The sequence below is a fragment of the Nilaparvata lugens genome, chromosome 9 (genome assembly GCF_014356525.2).
Source record: "Nilaparvata lugens isolate BPH chromosome 9, ASM1435652v1, whole genome shotgun sequence".
In the NCBI taxonomy this organism is placed as follows: Eukaryota; Metazoa; Arthropoda; class Insecta; order Hemiptera; family Delphacidae; genus Nilaparvata; species Nilaparvata lugens.
This window is the reverse complement of record NC_052512.1, coordinates 5,910,307-5,930,215: the sequence shown is the minus strand read 5'-3', so window position 1 is coordinate 5,930,215 and position 19,909 is coordinate 5,910,307. Positions and strand designations below refer to the sequence as shown.

The 19,909-nt window shown below is 37.6% G+C and overlaps 1 protein-coding gene across 1 annotated transcript in view; it reads right to left on the bottom strand.

Annotated features, from left to right (window-relative positions):
• The window catches only part of LOC111054816, a 198,198-nt gene extending 178,776 nt beyond the window's left edge, over positions 1 to 19,422 (bottom strand). The window contains exons 1-4 of the mRNA XM_039435763.1: positions 18,897 to 19,422; positions 10,657 to 10,714; positions 4,345 to 4,461; positions 459 to 657 (exon numbers count right to left, since the gene is read on the bottom strand). Of these exons, the coding sequence (XP_039291697.1) occupies positions 459 to 657; positions 4,345 to 4,461; positions 10,657 to 10,714; positions 18,897 to 19,422 (900 nt within the window). The remainder of the gene's footprint in view (positions 1 to 458; positions 658 to 4,344; positions 4,462 to 10,656; positions 10,715 to 18,896) is intronic.
• Positions 19,423 to 19,909: the final 487 nt, after the last annotated feature.

Here is a 19,909-nt window from a genome sequence, read left to right as displayed (position 1 = left end):
GCCTGATATTATCTAATTTTTAACATTATCATCTTTGGCGATATTAGCCTATTATTTCTCTTAGACCTATAACTTTCTTCAAATAGGAATTTTTATTTATCCATCCGAATTTCGAACGTTACACCCATATAAAAGGTTTTTGGAGATTCTGCATTTCAAGGATAATATAGAAGGGAAAAGAAGCCTCCTTCATACGCCAATATTGGAATAAAAATCATACAGTAGAATTATTCATCATAAATCAGCTGACAAGTGATTACACAGATGTGTGGAGAAGCCAATCTATTGCTGTATTTCCATAAGGTCTATAGTTTCAATCAGGTAATTGTGGATGATAATACTGCGTGAGGTCTACTGTCCACAGAACTAATAGTAGTAGACAGTAGTCGACAGTAATCGGAGAAGGAATTTGCATTTGAAATTTACTAGAAATGCATTTTTGTCAGAGTCAAACTCACGTATTTTTTTCCGTTTATCGTTGCAGTTCCAGTGCATTGTAGAAATTCTTCTTTAATGAATTTATAGAAATCCTGTCGGTTGTATTTTCGTATGTGTTCCATTCTATGCGTCTTGATGTCTCCGTTTCTCATCACCACTTTTACACGAAACTTTGTATTATATGTCTTGGAGTAGGTCACTTCACTGTTCTGGAAACACCTGGAACCAGGACACCATAAACTATGAATTCAGTTTTTGTCATGGTAGAACAATTCTTCGAAAAAAGAATTGTATTCCATAATAAGATGCGCACAGAGTTACGCGCCGCGAACATGAGCAATTCACTTTTAATCAGCTGATGCCAAGCTTTTTTTATTTGTATCTAAGGCTAGCTTCACACGCATTCGGTTTCATTCGGTTCAGTTCGTTTTCGGTTCTGTTCGGTTCGTTACCGAAAAAGAATGAGGCTTTCATACATGTCAGGTTTTAATTTGTATGGCTCTAATTAGGTATTTTCTTTTCAAACACAGCTGTGTTTGGATTTTCACAGTTCATGCTGGTATATTTTAATATAACAGCTAATGTTAAATTGTAAGATGTTACTTCTTGAACATCAAAATTTTTTATTTGATTAAAAATTGTGAATTATTTGAATAGTTTCTTTTTAATTATGTTAATTTTGGATGTTCAGAGAGATTATTTTTTTCAAATTGAAAATTTGTTCCTTGTTTTGACACATGGTATATATTAAGCTTCATCTCTTCTCTCCATTGATGAAATCATGTATTCGTGGAGAAATAAAAAAAAATTCTCCCTGAGTTTCAATTCATATCTTTCATAATCTTTTAAAAAACTATTCATTGAGAAAAAAATATTCCTGTGAACTAACAGAAATGATTTGACCATATGATTTTGACTTGGAAATTTTTGAAACAGATAATCACGATATCAGGTTGAAATAAAAACAAAAATCTGGTGTGGCGCACTCACACAACTTTCCTTGCCGTTATGAAAATTGATCACCTGACGATCTGACGCTAGTGTTCCCGCGCATCTCAAGTCTACTATTCAAAGATTTGAGCCAGCTGGTGACAGGGCAATAACGCTGGAGACACACGAGGTCTGCTATCTCTTCATAGTGAATTTAATAGAATCAACAGTTGCCAACAGTTTGCAATTGGATAATAACATTATCTCGAATTTCGAGCTTATTTCCAATTTTATAGGTGGAAATGTCACTGAACATTAATTGTAGAGATTTTTATGCTCAATCTTTTTTCACTTGAAATTTTTTGTTTAAATCGTATCTGAAGCCTGATAATTGGGAATCTAAAATCACACTTTGCATTGATGGGGCGGAGCTCCTCAAATTTTTACAGATATGGGACTTGTGACAGTTGATAGAGCTTATCAATGACTTTTTTAGGTATGAATTTGATCAAAATCGTTGAAGCCGTTTTCGAGAAAATCGCGAAAACCCCTTTTTTTACATCATTTTCGCTATTTTAGCCGCCATCTTGAATTGGATTTGTTCGAAATTTTTTGTGTCGGATCCTCATAGGGGAAGGACCTCAAGTTCCAAATTTCAAGTCATTCCGTTAATTGGGAGATGAGATATCGTGTACACAGACGCACATACACTCATACACACACACACACACACACACACACACCAATACCCAAAAACCACTTTTTTGGACTCAGGGGAACTTGGAACGTATAGAAATTTAGAAATTGGGGTACCTTAATTTTTTTCGGAAAGCAATACTTTCTTACCTATGGTAATAGGGCAAGGAAAGTAAAAAAGGCAAGCATGTGTAATAGTATATTTCGCACCTAGGGTCGAAAATGAGACTTTTCCGGCTCGAAATCGGTTTTTAAGTCCGAGTCCATAGGCCGAGGACTAGAAAAGATTGAGAGCCGGAAAAAAAAATTTTGCCCGTGGTGCAAACACTATTTTTCGCCACACAGAAAAATATACAATATATATAAGAGAATAATTGTTCATTAAGCACTTCCGAAAGCAAAAGTCAAAAGCAAAAAGGAGGTCATAGCTCTAGCAAATCTGAGGTAATCTGAATATAAGGAAATTGTCCAAGTATTTTTTTTTTTTTATTCTGATTTGTCTAAATAACCTAAAAGATTATGTTCATTCATGTGGGAGGTTGAGTTTACTTTTTTATTCTTTCATATGACAATAAGATGATATTATTATGTTTTAATTATTGAATAATAAACACAAATGATGGAAAGTTTTTTGATCAGCTGTTTTAGCACACTTGAAATTTGGCCAATCTGAATGTCAATGTCAACAATGCTTGTTGTCATCGACTTGGGAAGTTTAGGTTGGAAGTTCTATCCTACTCTGAAAATAAAATTTGAATAGTTTATAATATATAATTATCTTATCTGCATTCCATTCATCCAAATAAAATGATAGAATATTATTGCAGAATAGGTACTTTATTCAATTCTAGAAGCATGAACTGATTCTGTTTCATAAATTTTTTGTAAAAACGTTCAGCACCATGGATATTGCCCAAGTAGTTCCAAAATTATTCACCATTTTTCGTGATAAACGGAGTACTATGAGGTTTGAGGTTAGATTCTATTATACTCTAAAAATTGAATTTGAATAGTTCATAATATCTCATTTGTATTTCATTCATCCAAATAAAATGATAGTATCCTAATTCAAAATACTTTATTCAATTCTAGAAGCATAAACTGATTCCGTTTCATAAACTATTTTGTAAACACGTTCACATCAAATCAGAATCAGCTGACTTCAAGGTTATTTCACAGCCCTAGGGCCGTAGAAATTTTACCGGCCTGGTCAGAAAACAATCATCTTCGGCCTCCATATGACGCACGTAAACCAGCTCATTACATCCAAGTGGGGCGAAAAAGACTTTGTTTTTCCTGTTTTCCTAGCAACGAATTCGAATATGATGAAACCCATTCGTGTCGAGGGGGCGTTCGGTGCTATGCGGTTGCTATTCGGTACCGAATTCAAACCGAATCATCGTTTCACACTTATCGGAATTTTCCGAAAACGAACCGAAAACGACATGAACCGAACCGAACTGAAAGTGTGTGAAAGTAGCCTCTTGCTAGCAACGAATCAAAACCTGATGGAATTTATTAGAGTCAAATGGGCGTTCGGTTCTATGCGGTTTCTATTCGGTACCGAATTAAAACCAAATTACTGTTTCACACTTATCGGAATTTGCCGAAAACAAACCGAAAACGAAACAAACCGATTGAGTGTGAAACTAGCCTTACGGTTTCTGTAAAAATACAAATATAATCAGCTGATTGAAAGTGAATTGCTCATGTTCGCGGCGCGTATATCTGTACGCACCTTTAGATTTAGACAAACATACAGAATTATGATCCAAACAATATTAATAACATTAATATTAATAAGACTCACAAAAAAATATTTCATGAAAGAAGAAAATTTCATAATATAATTTTATATGTTGCATTCTTTTTGTAACTGGTACTGGAGGCATGTTAAGATCAGCAAAAAAATGCAACATGATGGAGAAGAAGGAGAAGAAGAAGAAGAAGAAGATGGAGGAGAAGAAGAAAAAGACATTCCTGTTTGAACGTCCAAACATTCCTGTTTTCGAGCCATAAGAAGCCGGACTGTAACGTTGATGGAAAGATACATTTTCAAGATGTTCAATGTTTTTGAACGGGTAGTATTATAGTCCACTAGACAGCAGATTCATGATGAATAATTTCAAAGTCTGATTTTTAATGAATAATTGCAATATCTCAGTAATTTTCATCTGTAAATACTTTTTATTTATCATGTTTATTTAATGACGATTTGCATTTGTGCAAATGTTTTTTGCAATAAAAAAATCTTGAATCTTGAGGAATAGGTCTACTCACGTCACTGAGGACTCCCTGGTTCCAATATCGCTGACCCACCGTGAACCAACACGCAAGTCATACCCTTCAGCACCAATCTGCGCCCGAAACAGGCGATTCGTATTCAATCTAAATGCTCTGTAAAATAAATGGTAAATTCAAAATAAATTTCGAGTGAGGTATACATTATAACAGTTAGGCTCAACTCACACTTGGGCGACTCAGGTTGAGAAGAAACTCGACTCTAGTCGAGAGCATGTGTTTCCAAATGGTGACACTCAGACCAGTCGATTTTAGTCTCCGCGATGTCACCATTTCAAAACACATGCTCTACGCGACTCAGGTCTAGAAGAGACTCGACTCTAGTCGAGAGCATGTGTTTCTAAATGGTGACACTCAGACCAGTCGATACTAGTCTCCGCGACGTCACCATTTCAAAACACATGCTCTACGCGACTCAGGTCCAGAAGAGACTCGACTCTAGTCGAGAGCATGTGTTTCCAAATGGTGACACTCAGACCAGTTGGTTCTAGTCTCCGCGATGTCACCATTTCAAAACACATGCTCTACGCGACTCAGGTCTAGAAGAGACTTGACTCTAGTCGAGAGCATGTGTTTCCAGATTGTGACACTCAGACCAATCGATTCTAGTCTCCGCGATGTCACCATTTCAAAACACATGCACTCCACTAGGGTCGAGTCTCTTCTCCACCTGAGTCATGTAAGGGTAGACACACTCCAGTTAGTCAAAAGAAGACTAGTCACGATTAGTCACAATACTTCACATAGTTGCTTATGAAGACATGTCTAATTGCAATGCCTAATCAGTGTGTGCATTGCTCCATAAGCAACTATGTGAAGTATTGAGACTAATCATGACTAGTCTTGTTTTGACTAACTGGTCTAGCTATTAACTTGACTGAATCATCAAAAAATTCGCTCGACAAAAGTTAATAACTCATGTTTCTAACAGAAAATTCCTTGTTATCAACAAGATCTTGTTATCAATATAATTGACTTCCATATGATTTCATTTAAAGAGAGTATTCATATGGTATACCAGCCGGAAAAAAAGCATATAATTGTCTTCAAATTTGAATTGAAACATGTGTGTGATCATTAACATAATGATCTTCATCTGATCTAATGTGAATAAATCATAATGCGTTTTCACCAGAATTGATAACAAAATTTTTCAACATAAGTTAATAACATTTTCTTTTTGCTGCCAGTTTTGTTATCAACAAAAGTTAATAACTTTGTCACGTATTTTGTCTGCAGCTGTAGTTATTAGGGAACAGCTGTAGTTGTGGGGTAGGGATGCTGGACGAGGGGGTTGCGGGGAAGATAGTAACCTGTTATTAACAAAAGTTGATGCGATAAAAGAGGCTTTTGTTATTAACATAACACGTTTCCTTTGATCTTTACCGACTCTCGTTGGATAACATAAATCTTGTTAATAACAAGGAATTTAATGTTGTAATGTTGAAAACACGAGTTATGAACGTTTTTCAAGAAAATTTCTTGTCAATTCAGTCAAGTTGACAACTTTTTATTAATAACTCATGTTATCAACTCCGGTGTAAACGCAACTAAACATGATGTTATTGAATTTTGTAATTAACATCAGTTGATAACAAAAATGTTAGAAACTTGTGTTATTAACTCCGGTGTTGAAGCTGCATTTACACCAACGTTATTAACAAAATGTTTATTTATTTATTTATTTATTTATGGAGACAACAGGTTACCCCTAATGTGTCTCATTCACAAATACAACAATACAAGATTATTATACAATGAAAAAACAATGAACAAAGTAACTTACAATTGCAATATTGTTAAAAGAAAAAAAACTATAGAAATACAAGAGAAGGAAAGAAAACAGATGTATACAATAAAATAATTATAAAATGGAATATAGAAATGAAAAGGTTCTAGAATTAAAATAAAAATGCTACAAAGAATGGATAAAACTAACATATGAATGTCAGAGGACTGGTACCTGCCAATGAAGCAACATAATGAGTAAGAAATACGAGTACATAGTGCAATAGATACAGCACACCTATATACAGCAACAAATAATCGACAACACGACTGAGCAAGGATATCTCACAATAGACTGTTTAATATTCTATAAACTTTTTCACGAGAGAACCAGAAGATGTCCAGTTGCCCAGAGAAACAGTTGAAAAGTCTTCGAATTCTGTTGACCGGAGAATTATAGTGACTCACAGTTCTGGACCGGGGCACAAAAAAAGAGAAAGTGGAGCGACGTGATATGGTAGATATATAAATATTTACATATGAAAGCAAATATGGGGAATCTATTTTATTATTTAATGAGCTATGGAGGAAAATTAAAGACTTAACATCGCGTCTTGTTTTTAATGATTTCAATTGAAACATATTTCTCAGAGTGTCAGAGGGAAAGTCAAACGGACAATTGAAATTGAATTTCCTGAAGTAAATGTACCTTAAAAATTTATTTTGTAAACGCTCCAAAAGTAGCACTTGATCATTACAATAAGGGTTCCAAATTTATTTAGCGTATGGCTTTCAAGACGTATCAATCAGTATCCATTCCATTTTCAGGATCATCATTGGAATAATCCCTTGTCATATATCCAGTCCGTTTAAGTAAGCTATTGACTCTGGAGTTGCCATCAAGAAATCTTCTTCTGTTCCTCCTCTGAAGGCTGTGATTGCACACTCTTTCACTATATGGTCAATTGTTTGTTTTTCCCCACATTCACAGGAGGGCGATGGTATTTTGCCCCATTTATACAACAAGTCACCACATCGACCGTGCTTGGTTCTAATTCTGTTTAGAGTCGACCAAGCTTTCCTTGGTAAGCCAAAACCTGGTGGCTTTTGGGAGAACCATGGGATTTGATCTCGCTGCTTCATAGTCCATTCCTGCTGCCAGTCGGCAGTCGGCAACAATCGGCAGTCAGGGTTCCAAATTTCAGACGCATACTCAAGAATACTTCGGACAAGAGATTTATACAGAAATATTATGGGTGAGACATCATTGAAAGGTGAACATATTCTCAGGATAAACCCCAACTGCTGATTGGCCCTACTACACAAAAGGTCTATATGTTTATTGAATGTAAAATCAGAGCTGTAAATCACACCCGGTCCTTAAAAGACTCTACCTCCTCCAACGGTATACCATCAATACTATAGATGCATCTGTATGAAGCTACCTGCCGGGTAAATGATAACGTTTTGCATTTAGCTATATTTATTCTAAGGCCATTATTCATACACCATACACTTAGTTTATCAACATCCATTTGAAGGCTTAGGCAGTCATCAGGGCTCAAAATCGCTTTGTACAGCTTCACATCATCTGCATACATCAGACAGGATGAACCATCAAAGACAGCAGGGAGATCGTTAATGAAGAGAAGGAAGAGAAGTGGTCCAAGGTTAGAACCCTGAGGCATCCTAGATGTACAGTTGAAAGTTCTAGACTTGAAATTATGTACTCTAACATACTGCACTCTTGAATTCAAATAGCTCTCAACAAGATTTGCCAGGCTTGTACAGAAACCAATCGAGTTTAGTTTTTTAACTAATATTCTGTGATTGATTGAATCGAATGCCTTTGAGAGATCCGTATAAACAACATCAACCCGCCCCCCACCATCAAGAGCTCTGGATACCTCATTGCTGAACTCCATTAGATTAGTCACCGTAGAACGGCCTGACAGAAATCCATGTTGCTCGTCCGCGATTACTCCCTTCACCTGCCTGTATATAACTGCATGCAAAATTATTTCAAAAACTTTGGAAAAACAATTTAAAATTGATATGGGCCTATAATTACTTATATCAGTTCTCTTACCTGACTTGAAGATAGGAGTAATTCTAGCGACCTTCCGTTTAGAAGGGAATTGGCCAGTCCTAATCGATAAATTGAAAATGAATTGCAATGGGCTAAGGAGTACCTCTGCACAACCCTTCACAATAAAAGTAGGTATCAAGTCAGGGCCCTTGAAACAGCCAGATCTGAGGCCTCTAATAGCAGACAGAATCTCATCAAAGGAGACAGAATCAATACCAATACCTAATCCCAAGCTCCCAGACATCTCCAGCTCATTCTCATGCATATCAGGGGCGGCGTGTGTATCAACCTCATACACTGACTCAAAATATTTCGCGAACCCATCTACAACCGCAGAACCGCAGTAGGACTCCCCATTCAGCGACATCGTCGACTCCACAAACAATGTTTTTCTTTTGGAATTTACATAATTCCAAAAGTTTTTCATACTTCCATCTAAGCCTGACTGAATCGATGTCAAATAGTTTTCATGAGACTTAGATACTCTAGCCTTCAAGGATGTTCGTAAACTTTTGCAAAGGTTATCATGATAAGGAGATACTCTTCTCTTTCGTGCACATCTATTCTTAATCCTCAAATCAGAAATTATATCAGGAGTAAACCGAAGAGGGTATTTATTATTTTTTTTCTCCAATACGATCCTTGGAATACACTCATCCAAATATTTGTAGAGTAGACTATAGAACTCGTCCACTGCGAAGTCGACATCAGTACAGCCAAACACACAGTCCCAACAACAGTCTCGCAGCTTACAATAAAGTTGAAAGTAATCCCCTTTAGAATGATTATACCGGGATTCAAATGGATCACCCGGAGATCCATTTGCCTCCGGAACAGAATAAGAAGCATCAACACACAATGCCGGGTGATGGCCGTCTTCAGGAAGCAAGGGATCAACGCTTTGGAAGACTTTGGCAGGAAAGTTACAAAGGACCAGGTCCAAAGTCCTACCCAGTCCGTTTTTTACCGAATTTAGAGAAACAAGATCATAGAATGACATAAAATTGTGAAGCATTCTTGCCTTAATTGTCCCCACAAAAAGATCATAATCATTTGAGCAGATTTCAGGCAGATTAAAGTCTCCGATAATCAAGAAATTACCGTTGATTAGGCCATTGAGTGATTCAAGGTGGTCACAATAATTGAGAAAGACATTTGTTGAAATTGTCGGCGATAAATAAACAGCATTAATGAAGAAGTGAGTGGAATTGGATCTTATTTTTATTCCGACGGAATCATAATTATTATTAATGTCACTTATTGTGAGCTTCTCACAGAGCTCAGATTGCAACGATCTCTGAACGGTGACAAGTACTCCTCCTACCCTCCGAAGACCATCACCACTACCCCTATCACTTCGATAAACAGCAAATCGTTCATCAAATATTTCAGAACTTTTTATGCCATCATGTAACCATGTTTCAGTCAAAATTATCAAATCATAGTTGCTGCATAATAACGATGCGTACAGACTTGGAGTTTTAGTACGAAGTCCTCTAACATTCTGATAATTAATGGATAAATTAGAATTCAATGACATAAGATACAATAATAAAAAATAAATGAGAATAAATATAAAGCCTAAACAAGAAAAAGAGAATAGAAATTTGAAGTTGAAAAATAAAAAAAAAAGTATAAACCTAATACAAATTTTCAATAACTTTAAGCTATGCCTCAAAAAGATTACACACTATTCCGCACTTTAATTAATCTGTGAAATTGAATGGCTGCTAACAGAAACCGCATCATTCATCACCATTCAATACAAGAACCATAGACTGCGAAAAGGGCAAGAGCATTATCACCCAAACGCAAAGCACCAATAGAGGAGCGAAAAATCCAGATTAACTCAATATATAAAGAATAAAATAAATGATTACTCGACAAACTAGTCGACTCAATAATATTATGAATCGATACTTTCAAAACGACTAGGTACCGTACTGTAAACTGTTGCTGCAAATTATCTACGGCAAACATGGGAGAATACGAAGCAGAAGCGGTAACTAAAACTCGATAAGATAGCTTGGTACCTAGTTGGAGATGCACACGGCACTAGAGAAATAGAAAAACGAAGAATGGTTGAAAGGGAAACCGAGAATGAATGCTTTAAAAGGAAACCGATAATGAAAGGAGATGACAATAACCCGTAGCGAGCTCTAACTTCTCCTCAGATAAGATTATTTGAATTGTTATTCACCATGACCCAACAAAGTATTATCAACAAAATGTTGATAACTTAATCCTTATAGATTCTATTAGATTGAACATAAAGTATTACACACAAGATGCACATATGTGCTTGTCAAGTTCCCTGCAATCCAATAGAATCTATAAGGATTAGGTTATTAACATTTTGTTGATAGCTTTGGTGTAAACGCAGTTCAACCCAAGCTCATATCCACGACTGGAGATCTGGTTTAAAAACTTGATTAATTGAATCTAAACAATGCTTATTTGTAAAATATACTCACATGTTATTTCGAGCTATTGGAGCTACTGAGCTATCCTCAATAAATCTGATGTAACCATCTGTGAACAGAGAACAAAATAGTATGCTGAATTATTAACAGAAAGAAGAATTAATGAAATAAACTTGGAACTAAATTAGGAAATTGAAGAAGGCAATAGACTGTTTTTCTTTTCCGATTGTTGATTAGTTTTTGCTAACCTAATGAACCAGTAGTTCTGTGAACAGTAGACCTCGCGCAGTTATAAACCACAGTCTCCTCTAATACTGTCCATCAGAGTAAATTATGTCCTGTTCGGTCGTGTCGGCAAGATATCGGTGAATAAACGACTAATGGCATAGCCACCTCCAATACAAGGCCCCGTCCTACGATATTGCAACGTCGCAGTGTAGGCCTAGAATCGAATACATGATTGGTGAGAAAGATTTTAAAAAATACCAGCTGATCTTTTTCACCAATCATGTACTAGATTCTAGGCCCACACTGCGACGTTGCAATATCGTGGGCCGGAGCCTTGTATTAGAGGTGGCTATGCTAATGGCTGTTTGGATTGTTGTATTGACAATGCTAATAATTTGATGCAAACAGCTGTGCTACTCTCATCAAAAGAATACCGAGTTGAAAGCAGAGAAAAGTCGGGAGAAAATAATGCTACTTCGAGTTATCAATTGCATGCCTCATTACTTGCAATGAATAGTTCAGACAACAGCTGTGTTTTCACTAAGTTACATTGAGATATTGAATCGCATAGGCCTACGTCATTGCATGCAATTTATAATCCACTCGACAGCTCATTTATGATGAATAATTCTATAGTTTGATTTTTACTCTAATATTGGCGTATGAAGGAGGCTCCTATTCCTTTTATATTATCCTTGAAATGTAAAATTTCCAAAAACCTTGTATATAAGTCGACGCGCAATTTAAAAAGGAACATACCTGTCAAATTTCATGAAAATCTATTATTATTATTATTATTTTTCATTGCATCCCAAACATCCGAATAATCAGACTGAGGATAAGTCAAAAAGAGCAACCTAAAGGAGGTTCTCAACACATATCATGATACATTTATAAAATACTGTAATTATACAATTGTCAAATGGAGTATTAATATATATATACAGTATATATAAAAACGCAGTTAGTCAAGAGTACTTATGTACAAGGACCTGGGAAGAATCAAAGACAAGGAGCAATAATTGATATATCACCCCTACAGAAACTCGTCCACAGAATAGTATGGCCTTTCAAGCAACAGCCTCTTTAACATTCCTCTGAATCTTCGTAAGTCCGCCATGTCTCTAATATCCTGAGGTAATCTCTTATATATTTTTGAGCCCATATATTGCGGAGATTTTTCAAACATGGCGGTTCTATGAGCAGCCACTGATAGGGAGGCTGAGTGCCTTGTATTGTAACTGTGGATTTCATTATTGCGGGAGAAGTTTGGTAGGTTTTTGTGAACGTATGAACAGATCTCCAAGATATACAGTGACGGCAGTGTAAGTATCCTGCTACTCAGGAATAGTTCTCGACAGGGATATCAGGGGGGCTTACCAAAAATAACTCTCAATGCTTTTTTCTGAGATCTGAATACTTGGATGAAGAATTTTGATCTTCCCCAAAGGGTTATGCCATACTTGAGGGGAGGAAAAAGATAACCGTAATATACCACCATTAGGGCTTTGAAGCTCAATGTGTTTTTGAGTACTCGCAGTAAGAAAATAGCCGAGTTAACCCTGGAGCATATTTTTTGAGTGTGTACTGACCAGTCCAATCTACTATCTAGTGTTACTCCTAGAAGATCAACAGCAATGCTCTGCTGGGGTACACTCAAATCGGCCAAATCATCAGAGTTTCTGGCTGCAAAATGGGGGGGTTGAAAGGTAATGAACTCAGTCTCACTTGAATTCATAGACAGACCATTTGCAGCAAACCATCTCTTGATATTCAGTAGCTCTTCCTGTGTTTGGGTGACTACATCTCTCAAACTTGAATTAGTGATAATAGAAGAAGTTTCATCAGCATACTGAATAAGTGGCTTAGTAGAGCAAGATGACAGATCATTTACGTATATAATAAATAATGTGGGACCAAGAATGGAGCCCTGTGGTACACCAGCATTGATGACAGCCCATTTTGATTGATAGTTCTTATTGTCATGGTTTATTAGGGTGGCCTGCATCCTCTCTTTCAAAAACGAATTGAACCACCACAGCTCCCTTCCCCGAATGCCATATTTTCTCAACTTTTCAACAAGAATATCATGATTTACGCAATCAAATGCTTTTGACAGATCGCATAGCACTCCACATACCTGCTGGGAGGCGTCTACACTTCGACACAGTATTGAAAAATTTTATCAGAGCTGCTTCTGTATCAAGTCCCCTTAAGAAGCCAAATTGTGTTTTTGAGACTATATTATTCTATCTTGTGTTAACATAGAATATTGTAGGTCGAGTTCCGAACAACTCGGAGTTAGAATCCCTTGTGGGTTTTTCTTTCTTGTCAGCTAGTTTTCCCGAATTCGTATCACTGTGGGTGAACGAGTTATTCTTGGTTTTGAAACCTGTAAGGGATCTCAAGTTTGTGCTACAAACAGTTGAGTGGGGAAATTTAGCTAGGCTCTTAAGCAAATTATTTTTGAGGGCTTAATTCTTAAGTCTCGACTCTGTCGCTTCACGACGTTTAAGTTTAGTGCGGGAATTTGTTTGCTATTCTCCGTATTTAATTCTGCAGTGATTCAGGTAACTGTATGTTAGGACTGGTCACTTGTGTGCATTTCCTCTTCTGTAATAAGGTAATCTCAGTTTTCTTTTAGGGATGTATTTTCCTTATTAATTTTCATACTATAGAGTGACCCTGTATTTTAAATTCGCTTAGCAGTTTCTGACTTGCTGTAATTCCAAGTAGGAAAAGCCCAATCCTTTTCCTAGAGAACTCAGGTGCAGCTTGAGCTCGTCCTAGTCGAAGTTTCTAGACTGCGACATCCTTTCTCTTTCTCTCTCTTAACTTTTCCTATTCTATAATCCTTCTAGCTCTCAGGTACAGCTTGAGGACTTCCTCGCGAAGTTTCTAGACTGCGGCAACCTTTCTCTTTCTCTCTCTTAACTTTTCCTATTCTATAAACCTTCTAGCTCTCAGGTACAACTTGAGAACGTCCTCGCCGAAGTCCCCAGACTGCGGCATCCTTCCTCTTACTTTCTCTTCACTTTCCCTATTCTATAATCCTTCTAGCTCTCAGGTACAGCTTGAGGACTTCCTCGCCGAAGTTCCTAGACTGCGGCATCCTTTCTCTTACTTTCTCTTCACTTTCCCTATTCTATAGTCCTTCTAGCTCTCAGGTACAGCTTGAGAACGTCCTCGCCGAAGTCCCCAGACTGCGGCATCCTTTCTCTTACTTTCTCTTCACTTTCCCTATTCTAAAATCCTTCCTGCTCTCAGGTACAGCTTGAGAACGTCCTTGTCGAAGTCACAGACTGCGACGCCTCCTGCTCTCAGGTACAGCTTGAGAACGTCCTTGTCGAAGTCACAGACTGCGACGCCTCCTGCTCTCAGGTACAGCTTGAGAACGTCCTTGTCGAAGTCACAGACTGCGACGCTTCCCGCTCTCAGGTGCAGCTTGAGAACGTCCTTGTTGAAGTCACAGACTGCAACGCTTCCTGCTCTCAGGTACAACTTGAGAACGTCCTTGTCGAAGTCACAGACTGCGACGCTTCCACTCTCAGGTGCAGCTTGAGAACGTCCTTGTCGAAGTCACAGACTGCGACGCTTCCCGCTCTCAGGTGCAGCTTGAGAACGTCCTTGTCGAAGTCACAGACTGCGACGCTTCCTGCTCTCAGGTACAACTTGAGAACGTCCTTGTCGAAGTCACAGACTGCGACGCTTCCTGCTCTCAGGTACAGCTTGAGAACGTCCTTGTCGAAGTCACAGACTGCGACGCCTCCCGCTCTCAGGTACAACTTGAGAACGTCCTTGTCGAAGTCACAGACTGCGACGCTTCCTGCTCTCAGGTGCAGCTTGAGAACGTCCTTGTTGAAGTCACAGACTGCGACGCCTCCTGCTCTCAGGTGCAGCTTGAGAACGTCCTTGTCGAAGTCACAGACTGCGACGCTTCCCACTCTCAGGTGCAGCTTGAGAACGTCCTTGTTGAAGTCACAGACTGCAACGCTTCCCGCTCTCAGGTACAGCTTGAGAACGTCCTCGCCGAAGTCCCCAGACTGCGGCATCCTTCCTCTTACTCTCTCTTCACCTTCCCTATTCTATAATCCTTCTAGCTCTCAGGTACAGCTTGAGAACGTCCTCGCCGAAGTCCCCAGACTGCGGCATCCTCTCTCTTCCTTCCTCTTAATTTTCCTACCCTGTATAGTGCGAGATCTCAGTTCCAGACTCGAGATCGTTCCCGTCAGAATCAATACCAATACCTAATCCCAAGCACCCAGACATCTCCAGCTCATTCTCATGCATATCAGGGGCGGCGTGTGTATATCAACCTCATACACTGACTCAAAATATTTTGCGAACCCATCTACAACCGCAGAACCGCAGTAGGACTCCCCATTCAGCGACATCGTCGACTCCACAAACGACGTTTTTCTTTTGGAATTTACATAGTTTCAAAAGTTTTTCATACTTCCATCTAAGCCTGACTGAATCGATGTCAAATAGTTTTCATGAGACTTAGATACTCTAGCCTTCAAGGATGTTCGTAAACTTTTGAAAAGGTTATCATGATAAGGAGACACTCTTCTCTTTCGTGCACATCTATTCTTAATCCTCAAATCAGAAATTATATCAGGAGTAAACCAAGGAGGGTATTCATTATTTTTTTTTCTTCAATACGATCCTTGGAATACACTCATCCAAATATTTGTAGAGTAGACTATAGAACTCGTCCACTGCGAAGTCGACATCAGTACAGCCAAACACACAGTCCCAACAACAGTCTCGCAGCTTACAATAAAGTTGAAAGTAATCCCCTTTAGAATAATTATACCGGGATTCAAATGGATCACCCGGAGATCCATTTGCCTCCGGAACAGAATACGAAGCATCAACACACAATGCCGGGTGATGGCCGTCTTCAGGAAGCAAGGGATCAACGCTTTGGAAGACTTTAGCAGGAAAGTTACAAAGGACCAGGTCCAAAGTCCTACCCAGTTCGTTTTTTACCGGATTTAGAGAAACAAGATCATAGAATGACATAAAATTGTGAAGCATTCTTACCTTAATTGTCCCCACAAAAAGATCATAATCATTTGAGCAGATTTCAGGCAGATTAAAGTCTCCGATAATCAGGAAATTACCGTTGATTAGGCCATTGAGTGATTCAAGGTGGTCACAATAATTGAGAAAGACATTTGTTGAAATTGTCGGCGATAAATAAACAGCATTAATGAAGAAGTGAGTGGAATTGGATCTTATTTTTATTCCGACGGAATCATAATTATTATTAATGTCACTTATTGTGAGCTTTTCACAGAGCTCAGATTGCAACGATCTCTGAACGGCGACAAGTACTCCTCCTCCCCTCCGAAGACCATCACCACTACCCCTATCACTTCGATAAACAGCATATCGTTCATCAAATATTTCAGAACTTTTTATGCCATCATGTAACCATGTTTCAGTCAAAATTATCAAATCATAGTTGCTGCATAATAACGATGCGTACAGACTTGGAGTTTTAGTACGAAGTCCTCTAACATTCTGATGATTAATGGATAAATTAGAATTCAATGACATAAGATACAATAATAAAAAATCAATGAGAATAAATAAAGCCTAAAAAAGAAAAAGGGAATAGAAATTTGAAGTTGAAAAAGAAAAAGTATAAACCTAATACAAATTTTCAATAACTTTAAGCTATGCCTCAAAAAGATTACACACTACTCCGCACTTTAAAAACTTGATTAATTGAATTTAAACAATGCTTATTTGTAAAATATACTCACATGTTATTTCGAGCTATTGGAGCTACTGAGCTATCCTCAATAAATCTGATGTAACCATCTGTGAACATTGAACAAAATAGTATGCTGAATTATTAACAGAAAGGAGAATTAATGAAATAAACTTGAAACTAAATTAGGAAATTGAAGAAGGCAATAGCCTGTTCTTCTTTTCCGATTGTTGATTAGTTTTTGCTAACCTAATGAACTAGTAGTTCTGTGAACAGTAGACCTCGCGCAGTTATAAGCCACAGACTCCTCTAATACTGTCCATCAGAGTAAATTATGTCCTGTTCGGTCGTGTCGGCGAGATATCGGTGTATAAACGACTAATGGCATAGCCACCTCCAATACAAGGCCCCGGCCTACGATATTGCAACGTCGCAGTGTAGGCCTAGAATCGAATACATGATTAGTGAAAAAGATTTTAAAAAATACCAGCTGATCTTTTTTACCAATCATGTACTAGATTCTAGGCCCACACTGTGACGTTGCAATATCGTAGGTCGGGGCCTTGTATTAGAGGTGGCTATGCTAATGGCTGTTTGGGTTGTTGTATTGACAATGCTAATAATTTGATGCAAACAGCTGTGCTACTCTCAGCAAAAGGATACCGAGTTGAAAGCAGAGAAAAGTCGGGAGAAAATAATGCTACTTCGAGTTATCAATTGCATGCCTCATTACTTGCAATGAATAGTTCAGACAACAGCTGTGTTTTCACTAAGTTACATTGAGATATTGAATCGCATAGGCCTACGTCATTGCATGCAATTTATAATCCACTCGACAGCTTATTTATGATGAATAATTCTATAGTTTGATTTTTACTCTAATATTGGCGTATGAAGGAGGCTCCTATTCCTTTTATATTATCCTTGAAATGTAAAATTTCCAAAAACCTTGTATATAAGTCGACGCGCAATTTAAAAAGGAACATAGGGGAGACTGGTGCACTATTGGACAAAAAAAACTGTTCCACTTTAAGCATTTTTTTTTCATGGTGAAATTTTTTTCAATGTTTTAATTCTACAAGATCTTGTTCTTGACTATGCATAGTGCACATACAACCTGTTTGATTTCATATTAAACAATTTTATCACAGAAATTCAACCCTATTTTTTCTGGTCTACATTTTGTCCAAATTTGCCCCGGCGGGGCAGTTTTGGACAGGCCATAATTCTAGAAGGGGCACTATTGGACATTGCTGAAAGGTGAAACTAAAAACAAATAAGTAGCACAATTTCACAGTTACTTATCAGTATAATATTTTTGTAATTTATTACTACATTCATAAATACATTAAAAATAGAAAAGAATGTAAAATATGGTTTTAATTGGAATTTTCAAAAATTCACCTGAAACTGAAATAATTAGGTTACTTTTAAATTGAATTGATTTTTGAACTAGAAAGAAATAATCATTTAAACTGAATTAAAACTTAAAATTTAAACTTATTCTCCTTTCAACTGAATTGTCTTTTAAACTGAATTGACTCTAAACTAAACAAAAACAAACTATTTTCCATATTATTTGAAGTTATATAGTGACAAATCTTCTTTAAAAACAAAGCAGTTGGCTGCTCGTGATGTTCCTCCAGTGATATCCGGCTGTCGCATCTTGAACAAAATGTCAGTAGGGTCCACAATACTGACTTCGGGGCTGTCTGAGAAAAAAAACTTTAGAGAGTTTTCTCTTTTGTTCAAAAATTTAACACTGAACCCATCCTCATTTTCTTCTTCTATTTGTCCAATAAAGTGGTACACTGTTTTCTTGGTGGGAAACTTTGTTGAAATGAAATCATTTACATTGAAAGATTGGTCATTCAATGGAGCTTCAAAATCATCTTCTTCCTCTGAGAAAGGGCTGTCTCCTCCATCATCATACTTTGGAACGTCTTCGTCGGTGTCACTTAAGTCTATTTGGAAAAGTTTTCTAAAAATAACCCTACCTTCAAATTTTGATCTTTTATCTCCCTTTCTTGCTGCTCTCTCCAGCTTCCGTTTCTCAGCCAACAAGCGCTTTTCTTCTCTTTCTTTTGCTTGTTTCAAAAGAGCATCTTTTTCAGGTGTATCAGTCAAAATTCGTGATCGACCTTTTTTTCGTCCTGGTTTTTGGTTTGTTTTTGGTACATATTTAGGGAAGGGCATTACGTCTTCTGGGGAAATTATTGAGCTATTGTCTTTGTTTTTTCTTGTTGAGGGGTTGCAGGTGCCATCTCTGAATGCTCTCCAGTACTAATTTCGATCAAATCAGTTGCAGTAGATGTTATGCTGGAAGATGTAGGCATACTTGGCACACTTCTGTCTGGATAAGCTGATGTAGAAGGTTGGCGATCAGTCACACTTGCACCTTTAAAATCTTCACCAGTAGAAATATGGTGATTCAATGGTTGGATGCCTGCTTTTCGAAAACCACTTTTAATATTTGTCTCAGTGAAAGACTCAATAAACGGTTTTTTACTCAATTTGGGAATTTCTCTGATGCTGATTGTGTGGCCAGGATTTTCGGATAGCCAGATGTTGTACTCGGCTGCAAGGCGCCGTTTGAATGGTCCAAAAACTGACGTGTCAAGTGGTTGCATACGATGTGTCGTATGAGGATGAAACGTCAGCAAATGAATTCCATTGTCCCTGCAATACATAACCACATCCAAACCAACATGCGGTTCATGGTCATCAAGAATTAAAACTAGAGGATTCGATTTGGAGCACTCTTTTTGCACCTGAATATGTTTCAAAGTATCTAAAAAAAGTTCTCCATTCATCCAACCATTGCTGGAATACAGGTCTTTGGAGCCCTCAGGTGAACCTATCATGTAAGCAAAGTTTGGCCGTTTTCTTGGAAAAATATAAACTGAAGGTAAATAGCTTCCATCAGCACAAATGAAGGCACAAAAGGTGATCTGCTCTCCCCTTTCTGCAGATACTACTTGTCTCACTTGTTTTGTACCCTTAGCTGCTATTACTTTTGGTGCCTCTAATACAGTGCTAATACCACTTTCGTCTAAATTTACTATTCTTGAAGGTGGGGGATTCACTTTTGCAAGCACAGTTTCGAGATTATCAAAAAACAATCCAATATTGTGTGCATTGAAACTTGTGTTGCGAGACAAACTGGTGTTTTCAGCTTGCCCAAGGGAAAGATCTGAATGCCTCTTCATCAAGTCAAATTTCATGAAAATCTATTATTATTATTATTATTTTTCATTGCATCACAAACATCCGAATAATCAGACTGAGGATAAGTCAAAAAGAGCAACCTAAAGGAGGTTCTCAACACATATCTTAATACATTTATAAAAT